The sequence below is a fragment of the Leucopleurus acutus genome, assembly GCF_964270905.1.
Source record: "Leucopleurus acutus genome assembly, chromosome: 13".
Classification (NCBI taxonomy): domain Eukaryota; kingdom Metazoa; phylum Chordata; class Mammalia; order Artiodactyla; family Delphinidae; genus Leucopleurus; species Leucopleurus acutus.
Window position 1 is genome coordinate 64761522 of NC_139155.1, and position 21574 is coordinate 64783095.

Sequence of the window (21574 nt, forward strand, 5' to 3'; positions counted from 1 at the left end):
ATACTGCAAAAGAAGTTTCTCAAAAAAAAAAGCAATTCTTAAGTTTTCTAAGGAATAAAATAAGTGCTGAGCTCTGCTTAAGTTATATGACACAACGGGTCCTATTGGCACTGACAGAACAAGGACAAAACCTGAAATACTGCTTCTGAATTAGACTTTTCCCTGGAAAAAAAAAAAACCACAAACAAGACACACGTGTCTTTGTCTGAGTGTTCCCTCCCTGGTGCATGAGGGGCGAGCGGGAACCAGGGAGGTCACTAGTGGGCACCGCAGATCAGACCCCTGGCGCCTCCCCCTTCCCCATGAGGCCACCCTCCCCACTTGGGAAGCCACTTGGCTCGGCCAGGACCTGCTGGGCACCAGGACCAGACAGGAACATTGGTCCATACAAGTCCTCCCAGTGACGGGCAGTGAGGGGTGGATGGGAAAACTTTGCTGGACACCCAGGCACTGGAAAATGTCTGTGGCTCCCGGTTCTGCCCGAAGGTCCCACACACAGAGTCCTGCTACCCTGCAAGCATGCCCAGTGTCTTTGGTTTGGCTGTGGCCGCCGCCTTAGCCTCTGGTCCCACCCCTGCCCGATGGGGCCCAGAGCCTGTCCACTTCCTGGGCCCCTTCTCCTCCGTGAGGTCTCCTTCCTGGACTTCCTTTGGACATCCTGCCATCCCACTGTCACCCCGTCTGCTGTGAGCAGGCGATGCCCCTGGCAGCCACCAGGATGGGGTGATGCAAGCAGGGCCAGAGGCCGTGAGTGGCGTCACCTGCCCACCTCCTGCCGTGTCCTAAGGCATCCGCGGGGGAGGATCACGGGGACGGGGGGCCCGGACCTCCTAGCTTCTCGGCACAGCATCGGTCTCTGGCTCCAGCAGGTCTCGGGGTTCCCGGAGGAAGACCACCATGACCGTGATGTTGTCGTGGGAGCCCCGCTCCCGGGCGGCAGCCACCAGCTCCTCAGCCACGCGCAGCCCACTGCCCTGCTGCCCAACCAGGTGGCTCCGCACGAGGCCGGCCACCTCCTGGTGGGGGACCACGTCGAAGAAGCCATCGCAGGCCAGCAGCAGGTAGTCCTCGGAGCCCGTCAGCGCCCGCGAGGCCGTGTCCGCCTCCCCAGACACGTAGGGCTTCTGGAAGACGTCCCCTGGGCGCGGGAGAGAATCGTGAGGGCCATGCCCCTGCAGCTGTCCCCTCCCCAGGCCCCGGCCTGCCTGTAGCCACCCCGCCTCCAACACAGGGTGAAAAGGTAGCTTCGCAGGGTGCCAAGTGCCCCAAAGGAACAGAGCAGGGCGATGCGACAGACTTGCCCTGTGTCCCTGCGGGCAGAGTCAGAACCCAGCAGGGCCAAGGGCAGCTGCCTACAAGAGCTGTCTCACTTCAGAGGGGACACAGGCCGAGGATGCTGTCCGGGTGTGGCCCTGGCCCTCTCCAGCCCCTGCGGCTCCCTGCGCACCCAACGGGCACCTAGGCCGAGTCGGGATGCTGGCTCTGCCTCCCATGCACCCTCTCCCATCCCCTATCGCAGGAGAGAACAGGGCACAGCCTCCGCCGGATCCTGCCCCGGGCTTCTCTCCTGCTCAGGCCTCCCCTGAGGGCTTCCCGCTGGTCCTCCCCCGCTGTGGCCTGACATTCACTTCTCCCCAGGGCACGAGCCAGACACGTTGCTCCCTGACATGGAGCTGCCCAGTGGTCCCCTCTCCAGTCCCGGTCCCCTTGGAAGGAGCCTGCCCCCCCTCCTGGCCTCCATGTGGGCCGCCTCCTGGGGTCCAGCTGTAAGGAAGGCACCGTGTGTGTCAAGAAGCACAAACGTTTCAGGAGGCTTGGAGGGGCCAGGGCCACGTCTCAGGGTGTGGTGGGGGAGCAGGAAGGGAGCGATTTCTCAGCCCTGGAGGGAGGTCTGAGCCCCAGACCAAGGCCTGGCAGCCACAGGAGAAGACGGGGGGGGGGGGGGGGGGGGGGAGGGGTGCCGTTTTTCTCACTTTTTTTTTAAGGTAGAAAAAAGAATCATCAGCGTGAAAGGTGGGTAGGGGAGGGTGAGCCTCATTTATAGACTGTCTATTAAAAATTACCTTTAGCACATACAGTAACTGCCAAGGGTTTCCTCCTAGATCTTTCTGAGAAACTGTTTTAATGAACAAAACAAGCTGCAATTATCTGTGCAGGATGCAAGTTTCCAAGGTGGCTACACCAGTGCTCTGGATTCACCAGAAGCCTTTTGCAATCTGACTGATGAGCAGGTGAGGCTGCATTCCCAGACCACCCGGTGAGCACATTCCCAGGCCCTGGGGCCCCCTCCCAAACCCCTCACCTCCTTACCGATGGCTCTGGAGACAGCCAGGGTCCCGTTGACCCTCCAGCAGTCCATGTGGGACACGAAGCCACCCAGTGCCTCGATGCGGTCCTTCTCGTCCTGCGGAGACAGCCAGGGTGGGCCGGGTAGGCCGCGTGTGCCGATGGCGTGCCCGCGCTGCCCAAGGGGAGACCAGCTGGTTCCAAGGCAGCACTGGGAGCCGCGGCTCTGAACAACGCCCAAGGGAAGCCTTAGTGAGGCAGTGAGAAATGATGAACAACCTAAATCATCCCAAAGATGCAGGAATGGCTAAGCAGGTGATGGTGCCAATGAAGACGGACGGCCAGTCCCCGAGCAGCCTTTTGGGGTCCAGGAAATGCTCACGGCAGCAGGAAGAGCCAGAGCCCCGGGGTCCAGGTGGGGATGCTGTGCCTCCCTCAATGGACCAAGCATGTGTACCTGCGGCCACTCTGCAGAGCTAGATGAAACCTGAGCCAGGCCCTGGACGAGCCCTGTGCCCCTGCATTCTTGTCCTTCTCACCCCACCCCTACCCCCATCCAGGCGCTGTCCGGCTCCACAAAGGACGACGGTGCTCCAGGCGTTAAGAGGACAGCACAGAGGCCTAGTCTAGCCATGAGTCCTAAAAGCCGTTTCGGTCCTATAAACTCCCCTGAAGGAGAGGTTTCCCAGATGTGAGCCTGCTGCCTGAAGGGCGGTAACACAGCGTCTGTGCTGGAGCAAAACCCCATTGCCCCATGCCCTCCCCTGTGGCTCCCACCTCTGTTACCTCACCTGGTACAAGGCTGGGGCATCCTGGGGCCCGGGGCACCCCTATCTTCACCTCTTGTCTCCTGGGACACCCACCGCCTCGGCTGCCCTCTCACCTCATCCTTCCCACCTGCCCGAAACAGCCTCCCCAAGGGCAAGCCCAGAGCTGGTGGCCCGTGGGTGGGTTCCCAGCAGCTTGGCTCACCAAGGCTCCCTGCCCACTGCTTCCTCTCACCGGCCCCACCTCCTGCCCACTCGCCCAGGGCTGAGGGGCTGAGTGGCTCACCTGTGTGCGCCCAGGCAGGTGGCCGTTCCTCCTATGCTCGCTGCCACAGGGCTGCGCTCTCCTGCTTCCCCCCTATCTCTGATGGGACTCGCTCAACCTCCTGCCACACCCTCCCCACTGCAGACCCTGCAGCTCCACGCGTGGCCCCCGGGCCCATATCCCCAGCCCCTCCAGTCTTCACGGGGTGTCCCAACAGCCCCCGCACTCCCAGGGAACATCCCACCCCGAGTTCCCCGGCCCTCAGACCAAAGGCATCACCACCCTCTCAGAGGCCCGAGGCCTCTCTGGCTCCCCATCCCAAAGCCTGGCCTCCCTCTTCTCCCTCCTGACTTGACAGGCAGTTCCTCCCCACAGCTGGCTGGCGACTACAGTGGCATCTTTGTGACCCAGGCCTCAGCTTGCCCTCCGCTGGTCCGATCATTCCAGAAGCCACCAGATTCCTTCCAAAGTGCCTCCTGCCCCAGGAGCAGCAGCCGTTGAGTGCCTCAGCGGCCGGTCCTGGCTTAACTTGCTCTCTCCTGGACCCCAGGCCTGGCCTACCGGGCCCACACCTGCCTTGGCATCCGGCTCTGCCTCCTTCCCTCTCATTTCCGCATCTCCCAACAGCTTGTCCATGCCCTGCAGCTCTCAGCCCCAAGTCTGGTCCCTTCCAGCTCCGACTCAGCGTCACCTCCTCCCTGAAGCCCTCCTCCCCCACAGCCCAGGTGGCTGACCACTCCCCACCTGTGTGCAGGAGAGGACCCTGCCCATTAACTCCACTTACTGCGCCGTCTGCTGGGCAGAGGGACCAGCTCTCCCCCGCAGCTCTGGGCTCCATGTTGCTGTGACAGGAAGGGCTCGCGCAGGATTCCTGGCAGCTAAAGCCCCAAGCTTTACGTCCCGGGACCCCCAGCCACTTGAGTCAGGCAGGGAGCCCTCCCCTGGAGGAGCACCAGGAGTTTCCTGGGAAGATGGTCCAGGGCCCCTTTACGTCCTAGTCCCCCTGATCACCTGCCTGCCCGGGGGCCCCTTACCTGCCGCTCAGGTCTGTGTGGCTCCATCAGCTTCACCACCTGCCCCTGCTGCACCAGGACCACCTGGGAGTCCCCGAGCCAGGCCACGTGCAGGGTGTTCCCGGCGATGAGCGCGCACACCCCTGTAGTGCCGCTCTGCAGCCGCTGCAGGGAGAGGGTGCACGTGGGTGAGGACGGCGAGGCCGCCACAGGCACACGCCCCACGCTGGCCAGACACCAACCCCGGAACAGGGCTCAGCGGGAAACAGGAACAGACCAATGCACGCAGGGACCAGGCAGCAGGAAAGGGGCATTTACATCAAGTCAGCAGAGCAGACTCTGCCATTTCACGGTGTCAGAAAGCAGACAGGTGGGTGTCTGGGGAGCTGGGGGGCAGGGGCGGGGATGACCAAAGATAGAAGAAACTTTGGGGGTGATGAGTACCTCTGTTACCATGGTGAGGGGCACACGGGCATAGACATGCCAAAACCCACCAGATGGTACTCTTTGGACAAGTGGAGTCTCTTACATGTTAATTATGTATCGGCAAAGGTGTTTTTAATAACAGAGCCTAAACTAAACAGCTCTGCTTAAGAGACTCCTTTCTTGACTAGAGCAGCAGCCCTGAGCCCCCGGCGGGGCTCCCACCTCACAGTCTTAGACCTGGAAGGTTTTCTGTTTAGATTCAAATCCAGCCTTGCTGATTCTGGTGAGGTCTGTGCTCAGAGCATCTGATGACAGTGCCTCCTGCCCCCACCACGTCTCCTCCTCAGCCTTGTCGACGGGGCCAGGACTGAGCTCTCTGGGCCTGTTTCTCGATCTCAGAAAGGGACACGATCTTAGTATCCACCCTGCTAGGAGGACCCCCGAGGTTCCAAGGTGAGGTTCAGTGGGCAGTAAGGTCACAGAGGGACCGGATGCGTCCTTTCTTCTTTCAGAAACAAACGCCCCATAGCGGTAACTGCCGACACCAGCAGCCTAGGGAGACCTGCCCGGGGGGAGGTGTTTGGGGGGTGGGGAGCCTCAGGTGGACCACGTGTTGCTGCTTCCCGTTATTGCCCTTCGCCAATGGTGCGTTTTTCACAAATTGAAGGTTTGTGGCAACCCTGCCTCGAGCAAGTTTATTGTCACCATTTTTCCAACAGCATTTGCTCACTTCCTGTCTCTGTGCCACATTTTGGTAACTCCTGCGATATTTCAAACTTTTTCATTATTATTATTCTCTGTCATGGTGATCTGTGATCAGTCATCTTTGATGTTCCTACTGCAAAAAGATCACAACTCGAAGGCTCAGATGATGGCTAACACTTTTTAGCAATAAGGTGTTCTTTATGGTACCTGTGTTGTTTTAGACGTAATTCTGCTGCACGCTTATAGATGAGGGTACAGTGTAAACATAGCTTTTATCTGCACTGGGAAACCAAAACATTCATGTGACTCGTTTTATCCCAATATGCATGTTACAGAGGTGGTCTGGAACCAAACCTGCAAGATCTGAGGTCTGCCTGTATCAGTGCTGTGTTTTGTTTTCTGTACTTTACGATGTTTAGACAAATCAAGGGCCTTCTGAATCCTGAAGAAAGTACCCCTCCCAGGGCTAATTCCTAAAGAAAGCAAATGTCTCCCCAGGGACTGTGCCTTTTCTGCACAAGCCAGGTGGTCTGAGCCCATGTCCTCAGCCAGGGTCCCTTGCCAGGCCAACAGCTCCCTGGCCTGGATGGCTGGGGACCACCCCGTAGCCCAGAGCCTGTCAGGCTTATTCAAACTATCTGGTCCTCAGCTTGTGACGTGCCTGCCTACGGAGGTCACCTTGAAGCCTTGGGGCCACGCTTTCCTCTCTCTCGGCCTCCTGGCTGACCCTGGTGCTCCCCACGTGGCCCTGCGTGGGGTGGCGTCTCCTCTTGGGAACCACAAGGCAGATGCCTCTGCATCTGTCATCCCACTGTACCTGATTAGGAGGAAATCCTGAGTGCATTTTAAGACAAGCTGCCCTTCCCTGTGAGGCCCTCACACCCTCTGCTGGAGTGGGGGCAGCCTCACACTGCTTCTATTCAAGCCCCCTTCCAGGCACAAGTGAAAGGACACGACTGCCAGCAGGGCTGAGCAAGGGCCTTCTGCCAGCACCAGCCACTTCGGCTTCCTTCCCTCTGTGAGGCCTGGCCGCCCCTCTGGCCCCACCATGGTTCTCACCTCTCGCCTGGCTTTCCAAAGGAACATCTCATCGGTGCAGCGGAAGGCTGCTTGCAGGGCCCCCGCGGGGTCAGTGGGCAGCTCTGGTCGGTGGGCAGCGACAGCGTGCACGTGCACAGATGCGTACCTCGCGGCGTCCACCCCTCCGTGACCATCGAACACGGCAAAGTAGGCACGGTCCACAGAGTCCTGGTGGGGAGCGTGGTGGGGGTCACAGTCCTGACAGCCCTGGGCCTGATTGAGGCTTCAACCTAGCCAGAGACTCTGGTCTGAGGGTGGAGATGGGCACTTCTGGGACAGGGTGTGGCGGGACAGCACGGTTTCCACCACTAGACAGGCTACGTTGGGGGGTCTGGGAGAGGATGACCCTCGGGAGCCTCAACTTCTGCTCTGGGCCCAGCTGGGGGGAGCATGGGATGAGGGGAGAGGCGCCAGGTGGCTCCCAGTGGGTGGGGAGAGCAGGCTCAGCAAGCAGGGGTCCAAGTGCATGTGGTGCTGGGGCCTCCCGTTCCTTAGCCCCTCAGCCGGGAAAGCCAGGGGCTGGGGGCTGCCCAGGCCCAGGAGTGCTGGGACCTGGCCCCCTGACGGAAGCCGTGGCCATCCCTCCTGTCTCGGCTCCAGCCGGCAGCCCTGCTCGGTACCCAGGGTCCTCCCCCGCCCTTGCAACCTCCCACTTCCCGCCCGGCCCTCCCTGCCCAGGCAGAGCACTCACCGATAGGCCAAAGAGCAGGTTGAAGGCAGGGAGGCACACGTGCCGGTCCTCCATCCTGCGGCGGGCGTTGCGGATGGCGTGCACAGAGACCAGCCACTGCCGCTGCGGGACCCGGGCAGCCACGGGCACCTGCTTCTGCCACTGGCTGCACACTTCCCAGAGCCGGTCAAAGAGGCTCCGCGCCAGGCCCGCAGCATCCAGCACTGAGGCGTAGGAAAGGGGGCTGTTAGGGAAGCGCCACCGCAGGCCCTCGGGGGCTCCCCACTCTCCACCCCCTTCCCGTGGCCCCTGTAGCCCGTCGCCGCCCAGGGCCTCCTGAGCACAGCAGCCTAAGAAACCGCGCAAACAGCCTGTGTCATCAGCATGAGAAGTGTCTGGTTTGGCAACACACACAAGGAGCACCTCCCCACCTCAACATGGCGAGGCCACGCCCCTCACGGGAGCCCACCCCAAGGAAAGAGCTGGATATGCAAAGATAATTTAAGAACAAGTACAGAATCATTTATAATTGTGCATTAATTAGAAATAATATACATCCAACAACAGAGTAAATTATGGTCTGTTCTCCCGGCGACTAATTAAGCTGCTATTTTTCGCAACTAAACAAGTAACTGCCATTCGGCCCAGCAATTGCACCCTGGGGCTCAAATCCCAGAGAAATGGAGCCTAGTTCACATGAGACATGTGCCCGGTGGTCCCAGAAGTGTTATCTGCAACAGCTAAAAGCTGGAATCAGCCTAGACACCCTTTAACAGGTGAACGATAAACTCCCAAACGTCGCACCCCGAACAGTGCTCACAGGAAGGAAGGAAAGAGCTACTGACACACAGAGACCTGGGCAAATCTCAGGGAACCACACTCAGTGAAAAAAGCCAATCCCATGTGATTCCATTTATATGCGTACTTGAAACGACAAGATTATAGAGATGGGTGGCTGTCAGGGGTTAGGGTGGGGAGGGCATATTACGGTAGCCATAAAGGTAACACGACATCCTTGTGGGATGAGATTACGTCATGATCCTAGTCGTGATATTTCACTAGTTTTCGAGATGTTACCATTGAGGGAAACAGGATAAAGATGCAGGGGGTCCCTCACTGTTATTTCTCACAACCGCACGCGAGGCTATTGTTACCTGAGTTTAATTTTAAAAAGTTAAAGGGTGAAACAGAAATAGACTTTGCAAGCATATGAGATGCTCATGTCACGACATTAAAAAAAAATGATATTAAGAAAAAATGTGAAAAAAAAAGAAAGAGAGGAAATTACACACATGGTTTGATCATGAGAACGTGAAAAGCCTTCGACCCGCTTGGGCCCAGAAGAGGCGAGAAAGGCATAAACCCCATAAGGTCAGCAGTGGGCATCCGCAGGGCTGGCTCCGCGGCTGAGGCTTTTCCTTAAAGACACTTTTTTGTGCTTTTCCCATATTCCACTACAACCAGGAGCTGGTTTTAAAATTCGTCCATAAATGCTTTGCTACTTCTCCATTCGAGAATGGGGCCTAATCCCCTCCCCTTGAGGGCAGGAAGGAGGACCTTGGCCCACAGACTCCCGAGGCCGAGGCCGCTCAAGGGAACTGCTTGCTGGGGCAGGACGGGGCGGCTGGAGGCTCCACCTGCCCGGCCACACAGAGGTCTCAGTCATACCTCCGCCCTCAGGAGTTGATTCTTTTTTAAAAAAATTAATTAATTTTTATCTGTGTTGGGTCTTAGTTGCGGCATGCAGGGTCTTCTGTTGTGGTGCGCAGGCTTCTCTCTAGTTGTGGTGTGTAGGTTTTCTCTCTAGTTGTGGTGCATGGGCTCCAGGGCGTGTGGGTTCTGTAGTTTGTGGCACGCGGGCTCTCTCACTGAGGCGCATGAACTCAGTAGTTGTGGCGCACGGGCTTAGTTGCCCCGCGGCATGTGGGATCTTAGTTCCCCGACCAGGGATCGAACCTGCGTCCCCTACATTGGAAGGCAGATTCTTTACCACTGGACCACAAGGGAAGTCCCAGCGCAGTGATTATTGTAACACTCGAGTGATGCCAGTTTTGCAAGAATGGCTTCGATAGACTGATTTGACTGTGTTCTACTCCCATGACAGGGGTGAGCTGTTAAGGGCGGCGGGCCCAGGCCTGCTTGGAGGGCAGGGCCGGCCGAGATGTCCTTCCCCTTCCCCAGCCCGCAGGGCCCCCAGGCCTGGCTCTAGGGTGTCAGCTGCGCAGTTCCTTCCCGCCAGCAGGTGGCGCTGACTTCCCGCTGGACGTGGGCGGAGCTGGCGGGGCGCCCCTTTGTGGGCCGCGCGGGCAGCAGGCTCTGCACAGGACAAAGGCGGTCTATCACCCGCACAGCCTCAGGGCAGGAATTCGGAGCTGGGCTGGGCTGGAACGCAGCCGGGCGGGGAGCCAGAGAACAGGGTGGGGGGCGAGGTCACGTGTGTCCCCCCCCTCCTGGCTCTGCCCTCCATGTGGCATTAATGCCGAGTTTAAAGGGACATAGCTGGATAGTAATTATGTGAGTGGTGGAGGTGTCAGGTAACCACCTGCAATGCATAAAAGGACCGAATCGACACATTGTGCACTTAAGTTACAGTTACAAGTCAATTATGTCTCAATTAAAAAACAAACAATAATAAAGCAACACTGTCCAATAGGAAATGGCAAAGGAGGGGAAATCTGCTGAGGCTCCAACTGCCCCGCACCCCCCTGCCCACCCCAGGGCTGGACCCCAGGACCCACCCTGCTTCTCTGCATCCCGACTGGCCCACAGCCCCGCACCTTCTCCAGCAGGTGTGGAGGAACTGAGACCCTGCTCAGGCGGGGCTCACACAACACTCTGCCAGGGCCTGGCCCACAGGCTCTTGCTCTCTGCAGTTCTGGTCCAACGTGAACCGACTTTTGGGTGGAATACAGTTGGAAGGAACTACTAAGAAAGGGACAGAAAGGCCTGCAAAACAAGGGCCCTGCCTGATCCGAGGCTCATTCCCATCCTGGGCTCCTTTGGCCGCTGACTGCTGTCCCAGGAACAGGACGCAGGCCTCTGTGGCGCCTCCCCAGGCTCTCAGGGACCCTCAAGTCTCCACCTGACAAGGGTCCCAACCTGGATCAGCTGAGACACGGCCCGAGCTCTGGGTTTTCTACCACTGGACCCCGGGACCAGCTCTCGCATCAACACCCACTTGTCACCCGCTGAAGTGGAAGAGAGTGTGGGTGGGGCCCATTGGCACCTCGGGCTCCTCCTGTGTGACCCGGGACAGGGCTGTTTGTCTCCTGGCGCTCACCCCGCTGGCTCCATGCTGGGGAGGTCTCTCCCTGCGACTGGTCTCTGACACCCTGTCGTAAGCACACGAGCCCGGCGCTGCCCACAACCTCCCTGTCCGCCAGAAAAACGGGAAAGAAAAGGGGGGCCAGGTGAGCCCTGACACTCCCCTGCAGCCTGGCCCCCATCTGGCTGGAGAGTGTTGCCCAATAAGCCCAGGGCCCCAAGAGGGAGACTCACGGGTCACAGGGGCCTCCTCTTCCTCCTGCTCCGGCAACTTCCTGAACTCAGAAAGGTCCGTCTGCAGCAGCTGGGCAACTGCCTCGTGGGCCAGGCAGGCAGCAAGTGGTGGCGGAGCGCTCCTGGGGGCACAAACCCGGAGTGAGGGGCTGGCTCCTCAGCAGGAGCCAGCACCCCAGAGCCTGCCCCACACTCCAGGCAGAGACCCCCAGCCCCTTTCTGCTCCCGGAGGCCCTTCCAGAGGTAGCGGTGACCGCTCACACTCCACGTGCACCCACGACAGGCAGGTCGGCTTCTGGTCCTCGTGCAGCTGGACGGCCATCCACGCAGTACCATTTATGGGGCCCTCACTGGGGCTGGTGGGGAGGGGGAGTCACAGACGTACGAGCTGCCTCTCTGCTGGTCACAGTGGCCAGGCCAAACTGCCCGACGTCCAGCCTTATACCAGCTCCTGGTCCCCAGTACCAGCTGGGGACCCTTGGGGGTTGGGGAGTCCTATAAGTTGAACTGTGTCTCCCAAAATGTGTATGTTACAGTTCTAACCCCCAGTGCTTCAGAATGTGACCTTACTTGGAAATGGGGTCGCTGCAGATACAATGAGTTAAAATGAGGTCCCACTGGAGTAGGCTGGGCCCCTAATGCAGTAATGCTGGTGTCCTTATCGAAAGGGGAAATTCAGACAGAGACCCACAGGGAGATGCTCTGTGAAGGTGAAGACTGGTGAGCTGAGCCTATAGCCGAGGACTGCCAGCAACCGCCAGAGGGACCAGCCCAGCCGACATCCTGCTCTGGGACCTCCAGCCTCCAGAATCCTGAGACAATACGGTTCTGTTGTTTAAGCTGCCCAGCCCGTGGCGCTTTGTCACGTACGCCCCAGGAAAGGAATCCAGGGAGCGTGGGACCCATGGGCAGTGTCTGGAAGATCAGGCTGTGTGCAGCCCAGGGTGTCCCTGGGCAAGGCAGGCTGTTGGGACAGCTGGTGAAGGGGAACCTGGGGAGGCAGCATGACCTTGGTGTGGCTTTAAGAGAGACATGATATAATCCAATTGGGCTTTTTAATTTTTATTTTATTTTTAAATTTTATATAATTTTTTTTGCACTTTGATTATTGTGCTTTGCTTTATTGCACTTTGCATACACTGCAATTTTTTTAACATCTTTATTGGAGTATAATTGCTTTACAATGGTGTGTCAGCTTCTGCTTTATAACAAAGTGAATCAGCTATACATATACGTATATCCCCATCTCTTCCCTCTTGCGTCTCCCTCCCTCCCACCCTCCCTATCCCACCCCTCTAGGTGGTCACAAAGCACCGAGCTGATCTCCCTGTGCTATGCGGCTGCTTCCCACTAGCTATCTATTTTACATTTGGTAGTGTATATATGTCCATGCCAGTCTCTCACTTTGTCCCAGCTTAGCCTTCCCTCTCCCCGTGTCCTCAAGTCCATTCTCTAGTAGGTCTGCGTCTTTATTCCCGTCTTGCAATTGGGCTTTTTTAGACTTCCTGGCCTCATCTTGGAGGGTGGGCCTGGCAGTGGATGGGAGGGGACAGAGCAGGCATTGGGCAGGGGACGGGGCGGGTCCACAGTGAGTCTCAGGTTCCAGTGAGGTCAAGAGGCCTGTGGCCAGTGGGCACGTGGTCTGGGTGGATGAAAGGGGTGGGGCAGAGAGCAGCCGGAGCAGCTGGAGAAGTGGGGTGACCCCAGGGGTGCCACCTGGGGCCGAGTCTGGGAAGCAAGACCTCGCTGGCTGCTACCAAGGTCAGACAGGCTGCGCAGAGCAGAGCTGAGGGTCAGTGCAGGCAGGAGCGGGAAAGCAAACAAGGGGGATGGGAAGCCTCCAGTACGGGACAAGAGGGACACTAGGCAGCTCCGGGAGGTCGGGGGGTGGAGAGACCGAGGCCAGTGGGAAGCACTATAGGAAATTCTTTCCACAGGCCCCAGGGCCTGCCCGCCTAGCCCCCAGCCTCGGGGGCCCGCTCCAGCCACAGAGCCCCCTGGCTCCCCGAGTATAAGGGGTGGCTCCATCCCCCAGCTGTCCCTGCAGCCTCTAGGACTCATCCTGCATCCTGAACTGTCCCCGAAGTCTGGGCCAGGTGGGTGGGCACATCCCTCTGGGCGTCCCGGTGTGTGTCTACAGATGGCCTTAGGGATCTCCTGGGATGAATTTGTCATTTTTTAAAATGAGATAGTGACTCAGGGGAGCAGCCTCTGGACCTGCCTTTAAAAAACAACCAGCCATGGACTTCCCTGGTGGCACAGTGGTTAAGAATCCACCTGCCAATGCAGGGTACACAGGTTCGAGCCCTGGCCTGGGAAGATCCCACATGCCGCAGAGCAACTAAGCCCGTGCGCCACAACTACTGAGCCTGTGCTCTAGAGCCTGCGAGTCACAACTACTGAGCCCACGTGCCACAACTACTGAAGCCCATGTGCCTAGAGCCCATGCTCCGCAACAAGAGAAGCTACCACAATGAGAAGCCCCAGCACCACAACAAAGAGTAGCCCCTGCTTGCCGGAACTAGAGAAAGCCCGCGCGCAGCAACGAAGACCCAAAACAGTCAAAAATAAAAATAAATTAATTAATTAAAAAAAAAAAAAGAAAAACAACCAGCCAAGGCATGAGAAGTGTGTTCCTCTGCTGTGTGGGGATTTCCTGCCAGCCTCTGGGCTTTCCTTTTTCAGGGCGGGGAGAAGTGCACCTCTGCTCCCGGCGCTGGGGGCAGTGAGGCAGCTTCCGGCCATGGGGAGAGGACAATGCCTGGATGTGGGCCCCAGCCTGGCTTCCTGGCCGCCCTCCCGTCTCATCTAGGGGTCCTGCCTGGTGCCCCGAGGCCCCTAAAGATGACAGCGATGCCTCGGAGACCAGGACCAGGTACCCAAGAAAAAAGAACCGCTCTTATCTGGCCACCTCGGGGTTTCCAAGGAGGCACCAGTCTAGAAGCAGAAATGAAAACGCACATCAGTGGCCACAGTGTCAGGGACGCACCACTTAGGGACCTGAGAGGTGACCGCTGACCACAAGGGGAGGACTGGAGGTAAATCACCGCAGTCCCGACCTCGTGATCTAACTCCTGGACAGTCTCACGCAGGATCCTATTTACAACCTGAAAAACCCCGCGGACCAACACACTCGGGCCTGGATAGCCAAGAGCCTGCACACGAGCTGCTGGGACATGCGGGTAGGGGCCCCGACCGCCAGACGTGTGTAGACGTGTGACACGTGTGACATCTGTGTCTACACAGTAAAGAAATACTAGGGAAGGACAAAAATAAATCCATTAAAATGGCTGGAAAATATGAGACTTTAAAATTCCTTCAAGTTTGGGAATTCCCTGGCTAGTTAAGACTGCGCTTGCACTGCCAAGGGCCCAGGTTCGATTCCTGGTCAGGGAGCTAAGATCCCGCAAGCCGTGTGGCGGAACCAAAAGAAAAAAAAAATCCTTCAAGGTGGATTCATGGGGGGCCTATAGGGGCCATGGGAGCCCACCTGCATCACCCCTGCCAGCCTCAGGCTCTGGGGCTGTGAACCCTGGCCTCTCACCGATCACCAATGGTCTCAGGCCTGCTATGTCATCTGCTAATTAACGGGAGCTCATTCACCCCCTGTGCTCAGGGCCTGGCGCTCTCCCCACTCCCCCAGCCTCGCCCGCTGCTCGGCCTTGAGGGGCCCCGCTCCACCTTGAGAGTTCCCCCCCACTTGAGGCGGAAACTTGAGGCACCCGCCCTCCCCCATAACTAAACTCACCCCCCAAGGACCTGCCCGCAAGAAGGTCCTCTCGCCCTCCTCATGCCTGGCAGGGGCACCAGCCCTGCCCAGTGGCTGCTGGGGATTCAGGGCCCCTCAATGTTCCTTCTGTCCCCCAAGTGCCACTGTGGTGCCTGGTGGGTGCCAGGCCCTCCCTCCTCTGCACTCCCAGCCCCTCATCTCTCCCACATCCAGCACCCAGACCGCCAATGTGGCCTCGTCAGGCCCCAGGCCCGCTTGGCTCCACTGATCTGCTTTACGGCACCTGCCTCTGAAATATTTTCCCAAAGCAAAACAAAGCAGCCCGCATCGCCCTCTGCACACACCACACCGAGGGACAGGTCACTGGCATTTCCCCCGAGCTCCATGGACGTGGCCCTGGAGTGGGCCCGTAGCCTTTACGTTCCTATCTCTGACTGTTATGGGGCCTCGGGTCCCACCAAGCAGGTGCCCCAGGGGTGCGAGAGGGTGGGGCTGACCTGCCACGAAGAAAGAGCACTTGGGGACACGGAACGCCACCGCAGAGGCTGGGGCGTGTCCCAGCACAAGGGGTAACCCAGTGACTAGCACTGGTGGGTGCGGCCCCTGGGGAGGGATGAGGTTCACAGGGGACGAGTGACCCACCAGCCCTCACCCATGAGCCTCCCTTGTGGCTGCCGGTGGCGCACGTCTCCCCCGACACCTGCCAAGCTGGTTGTGTCCCTCTCTGAACCTTGTCTTCACGGCCTGTGAAACGGGGACAGTGCCACCACCTCTCAGGTCTTGGTGGCCAGGGGACAGCCAGGCCTCAGGCCAGTCTCTTAGCCTCTGCCTCCCTGACTGCGAGACAGGATAGAAATGGGACCTACTGCTAGCATCCATCAGGGGTTGAACTGTGTCCCCCGGAAAGGTCCGCTGAAGTCCTAATCCAGTGGCTCAGGACGTGACCTTGTTTGGGATTAGGGTCTTGGCAGGTATAAGATGAGGTCACACAGGAGCAGGGCCCCTAATCCAACAGGACTGGTGTCCTTACAAGAAGACGAGAGACACAGACAGACAAGGAGGACGCCTGGTGACAACAACAGCCAGTCTGGGGTGATGTGTCTACAGGTCAGGGCACATTCAGGACCAGGTGACACCAGAAGCTAAGAGGAAGGCCTGGAGCGGCCCTGACTTCCGGCCCCCAGGACAATGAGACGGGGCACTTCTGTTGCTCTAAGCTGCGTGGTCTGTGGTGCTTGGCGGTGGCAGCCCTGGGAAACCCACGGGGCTGGCAGGGGAGTTCTGCGCAGAATGTAGTCAGCAGGAGCGGAAGGCAGGGGGTGAAGGCAGCCAGGGTGAGGGTCGTGCCCTGTGCTCCCCTCCCCCTTCCATCCTGGGCCCCTGTCCCGGCACCCACACCGCTCACCTGCTGCTCAGGAAGCCCATGGCCAGCTCAGCCAGCTCGCCTTCCACCTCCTCCTGGCTCAGCATCGTCCCTGGGATCTTCCATGGCAAAGGGCTCTCTGGGCCCAGCGGGGCTGGGAAGTCGCGGAGGAGCTCGTCCAGGAAGCTGGGGGTCTCCTCTGCCTTCTGGCTGTTCTGCTGTGGGGTTCCCGAGGCCATGCCCAGAGCATCCTGGGGGGCTGCTGCTGGGTCACTGGTCTTCATTCTGGGGAGAGACGTGAGGGTTGGCAAGAATACAGTCGATTGGCGCCCTACAGTGCTGAGTGCCTCACTTTCTTTGTTCCCCTTGAAGCATTGAGGGGCAGGCGCCGCACCAAGTTCGGGGCTCCAGGCAGAAAGGCGGGGCCCCGGGCCTCACACACAGTTCCGGGGCCCACGTGGGAGGGACAACCCTGAGAGGGGACCTGGGGGAGCCCAGAGAAGTGGCTTCAGGAGACAGAGCCCGGGGCAGAGGGATGTCCTGAAGGAGGAGGAAGGCATGTTCCTGGCAGAGGACGGCCGGTGTGGCCAGAGGCAGGCAGGAGAGGGACCCAGGGCCAGGCCATGGAGGCAGGTGGACACGGCCAGAGCAGGGGTTCCATCTGACCCTGGACCTGGGCAGCAGGAAGGTGAGGAGGTGATGCCACTGGGCCTGGGAGCCTGGAAGTCATGCCCAGAGCGGGGCAGGGCTACCTGACGGCACGGTGGCAGGGCCATCGTACAGAGGGCGTGTGGGCAGGAGGGAAGCAGAGGGTTAACCCAGGAGAGTCAGGGCCTTTGGGACATGGTCAAGCCTTATTAAGTCCTCTCAGGAGGAGTCCCAGGCCTCCTGAGGCTTAAAAGGTTTGTCCATGTCCACAAACACCCCGACCGTCCTGGGCTTCAAATGGGCTGGAGGATGGGGGATACAGGGGGCTCACTGCCCACTGAGGATCAGAGCTCCTAACTCAGCACAAGTCTCCTGGAAGAACAGAGACAGGACACAGCAGACAAGCAGGCATGGGGGTGAGGGGGAAGGGGAAGTAAGATGTGTCATCAGTGGAGGGTCTGGACGGCAAAGGGTGAAGAATTAAGAAACAGGGAATTCCCTGGAGGTCCAGTGGTTAGGAGTCGGCGCTTTCACTGCTGGGGCCTGGGTTCGACCCCTGGTCGGGGAACTAAGATCCCACAAGCCACGTGGCACGGCCAAAGAAAGAAAGAAACAAACACAAAACCTCTCTCATCTGTCAGCGAGGAGAATTGGAAGTTAATTTCTTGAAGTAGACACACATGAATAACACAGAAACTGGGGCGCTTGTGATGGAAGGTTCTGGGGACAGGCTCCCACTCATGGCCATCCCTCCTGTCTGCTCACAAGTGAGTGACACAACACAGCTCCAGGCCGCAAAAAACAAACAGGGAAACAAATGAAGGACGTAAGATAAAGAACAATCAGGTGAGAGCAAGCTAGACACTGCGTTATAAACACACGGGTCCGAGACTGTGAGATGGGGGGCTGGGCCGGGCGCTGTGGGGGTGGTAAGGCAGGGAGGAGGCAGCCAGGCGGGCCTGAGCCAACGATAAACAACAGGAAGGTGGCGTGAACTTCCCAGGAAGCTCAGACACCCTTCGGCAGGGAAAGAGGCCAAGCTGCCTCTTCTGCCTGTGAAATGCTCTGGCCTGTTGCATAGAGGAGAGAAATGTGAGTGACGCAGAGCTGCCCCAGGCAACACTGGCCCCAGCTCCCCTGCAATTCTGAGTCCAAACAAATACGAGGCCCTGAAATTGCTGGTGGCCCAAAGCACGCTCATTAGATACGTGATTAGGGTCAAATGGTGCTCACTGACCTCCCAGGGCGCATGGGAGGGCCCACAGCCGAAAGCAAAGCACCGAATTCAGGCCCTTCACCTTCAACCTCGCTGATGGTGGTGGGTTTTTGGGGGGATGCAGGGGCCTCCTTCTTGCCTCCCAGCCTTGGGATGCTGTTCCTTGGGCCTGGACCCCAGTCCCCCGAATCTGTTTCTCTGTGGGTTGGGAGCCCCTCCCCTCTGCAGCACCAAGGCCTCGTCTCCGCTGTGCCCCTGTGCCCACCGCCCCATGCCCAGGCATGACTGTGTACCTGAGGGGTGAGGGCTGCTACTCTCATGGCCTGGCCCAGCCCTGCCTTTGCTAGACAGGTGGGCATCACCAGGACCTACCAGGCTCGTTTTCGCATAGCCTGGCAGAACAAAGGGCCAGGAAATGAGCCGGGACACTGGGGTAAGGGACAAGAGTAACTTCCTTCCTTGCCATCTTCTTCTCAACCAGTTCCTGGATCTGTGACCTACCCCAGCTGATATGAGCCTGGGGCCGAGATGACAGCGGGTGGGAGAAATTCCTGCCCAAAGGGGCCCAGAGGCAGCCCTGGGAGGGTCAGGAGGGGCAAGGGCAGGACCATAGCCCTGAGCTCTCCCAGGACCAACTGAGGAGCCGGTCAAGAAGGATGGAGGCCAGCAGGCAGGCAGTGAGATGGGGGGATGCGGCGGGGCTGGGCCTGGTGTGGGGGTCCTGACCAGGGAGCTGGTGACAGGCTGGGGCGGGGGTGGGGGGGAGACTCCTGAATGAGGACCTGGAGGGGGGGCGTGGGAGGGACACTGGGCCGCCAGCCCCCACTGCCACCTGCTCCACCGGTCTGGCCAAATGTGGCCTGAGGCCAGGTCCTCCAGCTCCTGGAACGAAGCCCCTCTGCACTGCTCATCAGCAGGAATAACGGTGCTGCAGCTAATACCCGCCAGGGGACTGCAGGGCCGCCACCCTCTGAGCGCACTTCTGCTGCCACCTCTTCTTGCACCCCCCCCCCCCATACCGCGTGTTATTACCCTCACCTTTCAGGCGAGGCATCAGCGAAAGGGCCAAGTTACCCAGCCAGGGTCCCAGTCAGGCCAAGGTGGGACTGCGGAGCCCGGCTGGCTGCTAACTGGACAGAACCCCGCCCACCCCTCATGGGCCGCCGACCCTGGGGCTGGCCGCTCCCAGGCCCCTCTTTCATTTCTGCGCCCATCGCCCAGGTGCAGCCCTGAGAGCTCCCGCCCTGCCTCTGCTGAAATCCCCGGCCCTGCCTCTGCTGAAATCCCCATGGCTGGGGCACAGCCGTCTTCACGGCTCTATAGCACTTCTGCTTGCATCTGACTTGTAAAAGCCCATTTTTCTTTTTTTTCCGTTTAAAATATTTATTATCCTCCAGTTTAACCGTTTTGACTTCTAAGCTTAACCAACGTGTGTTTGTACAACTGTGTTTTTCTCGGCAGTATGGACAAGATACTTGTCAAGTCCTGTTTGATTTCAGAACAGGAGTGAAGAGAGAAACAGCAATCTTTAGGAAGGGAAACTGCATCACTGTTACAAAAGTATTCACAGTTAAACGTTTTTCTGCAAACATTTTTCAGCAAACATTTTTCTGCAAGTAGAGAGCCTTATTCCTTCGTTCATAAACAAACACTGGGAAGAGTATGGCAGAAACCCTTCCAGATATTTTCCCACATATGTATTTTTTTCTTTTTAAAACACTTATGGTAAACTATACATAACATACAATTTATCATTCTACCCTTTTAAGTGTACAGTTCTGCTGCATTAAGCACGTTCACATTGTCATGCAAATGTCACTTTTTACAGGCTTGACTTCTCACAAGATCATAAACTGTACTCCCACACCCGGTCTCTCGGCTGTACCACGGCCCTCCGTGCAAGGCCCCTTTGTGCACGGCTGCTGGCACATGTGGGCAGGGGGAAGGTGTCGGCCTCCTCCCAACACCCCGCAGCGGATGGTGTGGGCTGGGAGGTGCAGCCTGAGGCCTGGCCCCTTGAAAGAGGAAGTTAAGACACTCTACTAAAGGTGGTGGGCAGCGAACAGGTCCTAAGGACAGGGCTGGCTTCAGGCCATATCACAAAGGAATTCTAGGAATGAACATGTGGAGGTTTGCAGAGTGGCCTGCATCCTGTTTACCTCTCACAACTATGCTGAGTACACGCTGTTGGACTCAGCCAGGTTGCAATGAAGGAACAGACTCAGGGAAGGTCAGCAACCTGAGGCCACACAAGCAGGAAATGGCAAAGCCGGAATCAGGTGGGGTCTTCCCACGCCTTTGTCATTTCCAGCTCAGTTGCAGGAGGAAGAGTGAACTGTGACAATAGGCCGGATGTGGCACAAAAGCCAGCAGTGAGCTTCATGTTCTATCTCCCATGGTGGGAGCACAGCTCACCCACAGAACTCGCGCCAGGGAATGTCATTAGGATGTGTCACTCAGGACATGTCACTCAAGACATGTGTCCAGCTGAGTGGAAGGCTGCGGGGAGGCGTCCATCACCATTGACTAGGCCCCACTATGTTAAGCCCTGCACTAAAATCCCTACAATCAGCTGCCATATCTCCCTGTTGCACAGAGAGGCTAAGGGGCTTGCCTGAAGTCACACAGCTGCACTGCTGGAGCTATGGCCTCCCTACCGGAGGTTCAATCTCATACGCGTCTCGCTAAAGCTGCTGTAGCCCAAGCACTGGCTTTAACTAAAACACCTTAAATACGCTTGGGGGAGGGCCGGGTGGGGGCAGGCCAGGGGTGGAGGTGCTGGGGCAGAGCTGCAGTCCGGCAAAGGTGCGGGGGCTTCTGGGGTAGGGGTCTGGGCAGGGGCCCGGCCAGATGCTCCCATGCGGGCGGAGGGGAAGGAGAAAACCCAAGCATTGGGGGCACGTCAACCCTCAGCACCCCATCCTCCTTCACGGCCCTCGGCCCCCCGGCTCGGCCACACCCCCGCGGGCCCAACCCCCACCGCTGCACCCTGGGCGCGCAGCCCCGAAGCCCGCCCCGGGCTCCCCGGGTCCCGGCTGCTGCCCCTGCTCTTCAGCCCCCACTCGGCTCCCAGGCCCTCGCGGTTCCCCATCTCGGCCCCCCCATCTCCCCAACCCGCCCCTGCACCCCTGGCGCCGCCGCCGGAGCCTCCCCGGGCGCGTCAGCACCCCGCCCGCGCCCCGCTGCACCCCGGGTCCCCACGGTCCTCACCTGCCACTCGGCCGCCCGGCGCCCTCTAGCCGCTCCCAGCCGACCCCGCCCACTTCCCGTCCGGCCACCGCGGACGCCGCGCAGGCGCAGTCGGGCCCAGGCGGGAGGGGGCCGGCCTCTGCTGCCTCCTGGCGGCCCGCTGCGCGCGCCGGCGGCCCCACCCTCAGGGCGAGCGCACCTGCGGCCTGCATCCCGGCCATTGCATCAGGTCTCTACCTGTGGTGGCTGTGTAGATGGGGCGGTGCCCAGAAATTAAGCAACTTGCGCAGTCAACAGACGGTTAGCAGCAGAACAGGGATGCGAGCCCACACTGCCCAGGGCCCACGACACTTTTAGGGACGGTTAGCTTCCAATGGCCACAAACACACACATTTAATATCTACAGGTCTGAAGATCAGAAGCCAGTAAGGTCTCAATGGGCTAGTTCAAGGGTCATTAGGGTGCCTTCCTTTCTGGGAGCTCTAGGGGAGAAGGTTCTCCCTCCTTTTTCAGCTTCTAACTGCCCCGCCCCTTGGCTCATGGCCCCTCCCACCTTCAAAGCCAGAACCGAAAAGACCCTTGTGATGACCTTGGGCCACCCAGATGACCCAGGATAATCTGTTTTAAAGTCAGATGAGCAACCTTAATCCCACCTGCAGCCCTGACTCCCCTCCACCACGTCATCTAACAGCACAGTTCCAGGGACAAGGACCTGGAC

General features: G+C 58.8%; 1 protein-coding gene across 1 annotated transcript; it reads right to left on the reverse strand.

The window, feature by feature from the left end:
- Window positions 1–494: 494 nt before the first annotated feature.
- PPM1F (protein phosphatase, Mg2+/Mn2+ dependent 1F) lies at window positions 495–16051 on the reverse strand. Its single transcript, XM_082853558.1, has 7 exons — window positions 15846–16051; window positions 10711–10832; window positions 7234–7436; window positions 6522–6710; window positions 4353–4496; window positions 2311–2404; window positions 495–1138 (listed from the first exon to the last, which is right to left on the reverse strand). Exons 1-7 carry the CDS (start codon window positions 16040–16042, stop codon window positions 831–833), a joined length of 1257 nt encoding a protein of 418 aa, XP_082709684.1. The 5' UTR covers window positions 16043–16051; the 3' UTR covers window positions 495–830.
- Window positions 16052–21574: the final 5523 nt, after the last annotated feature.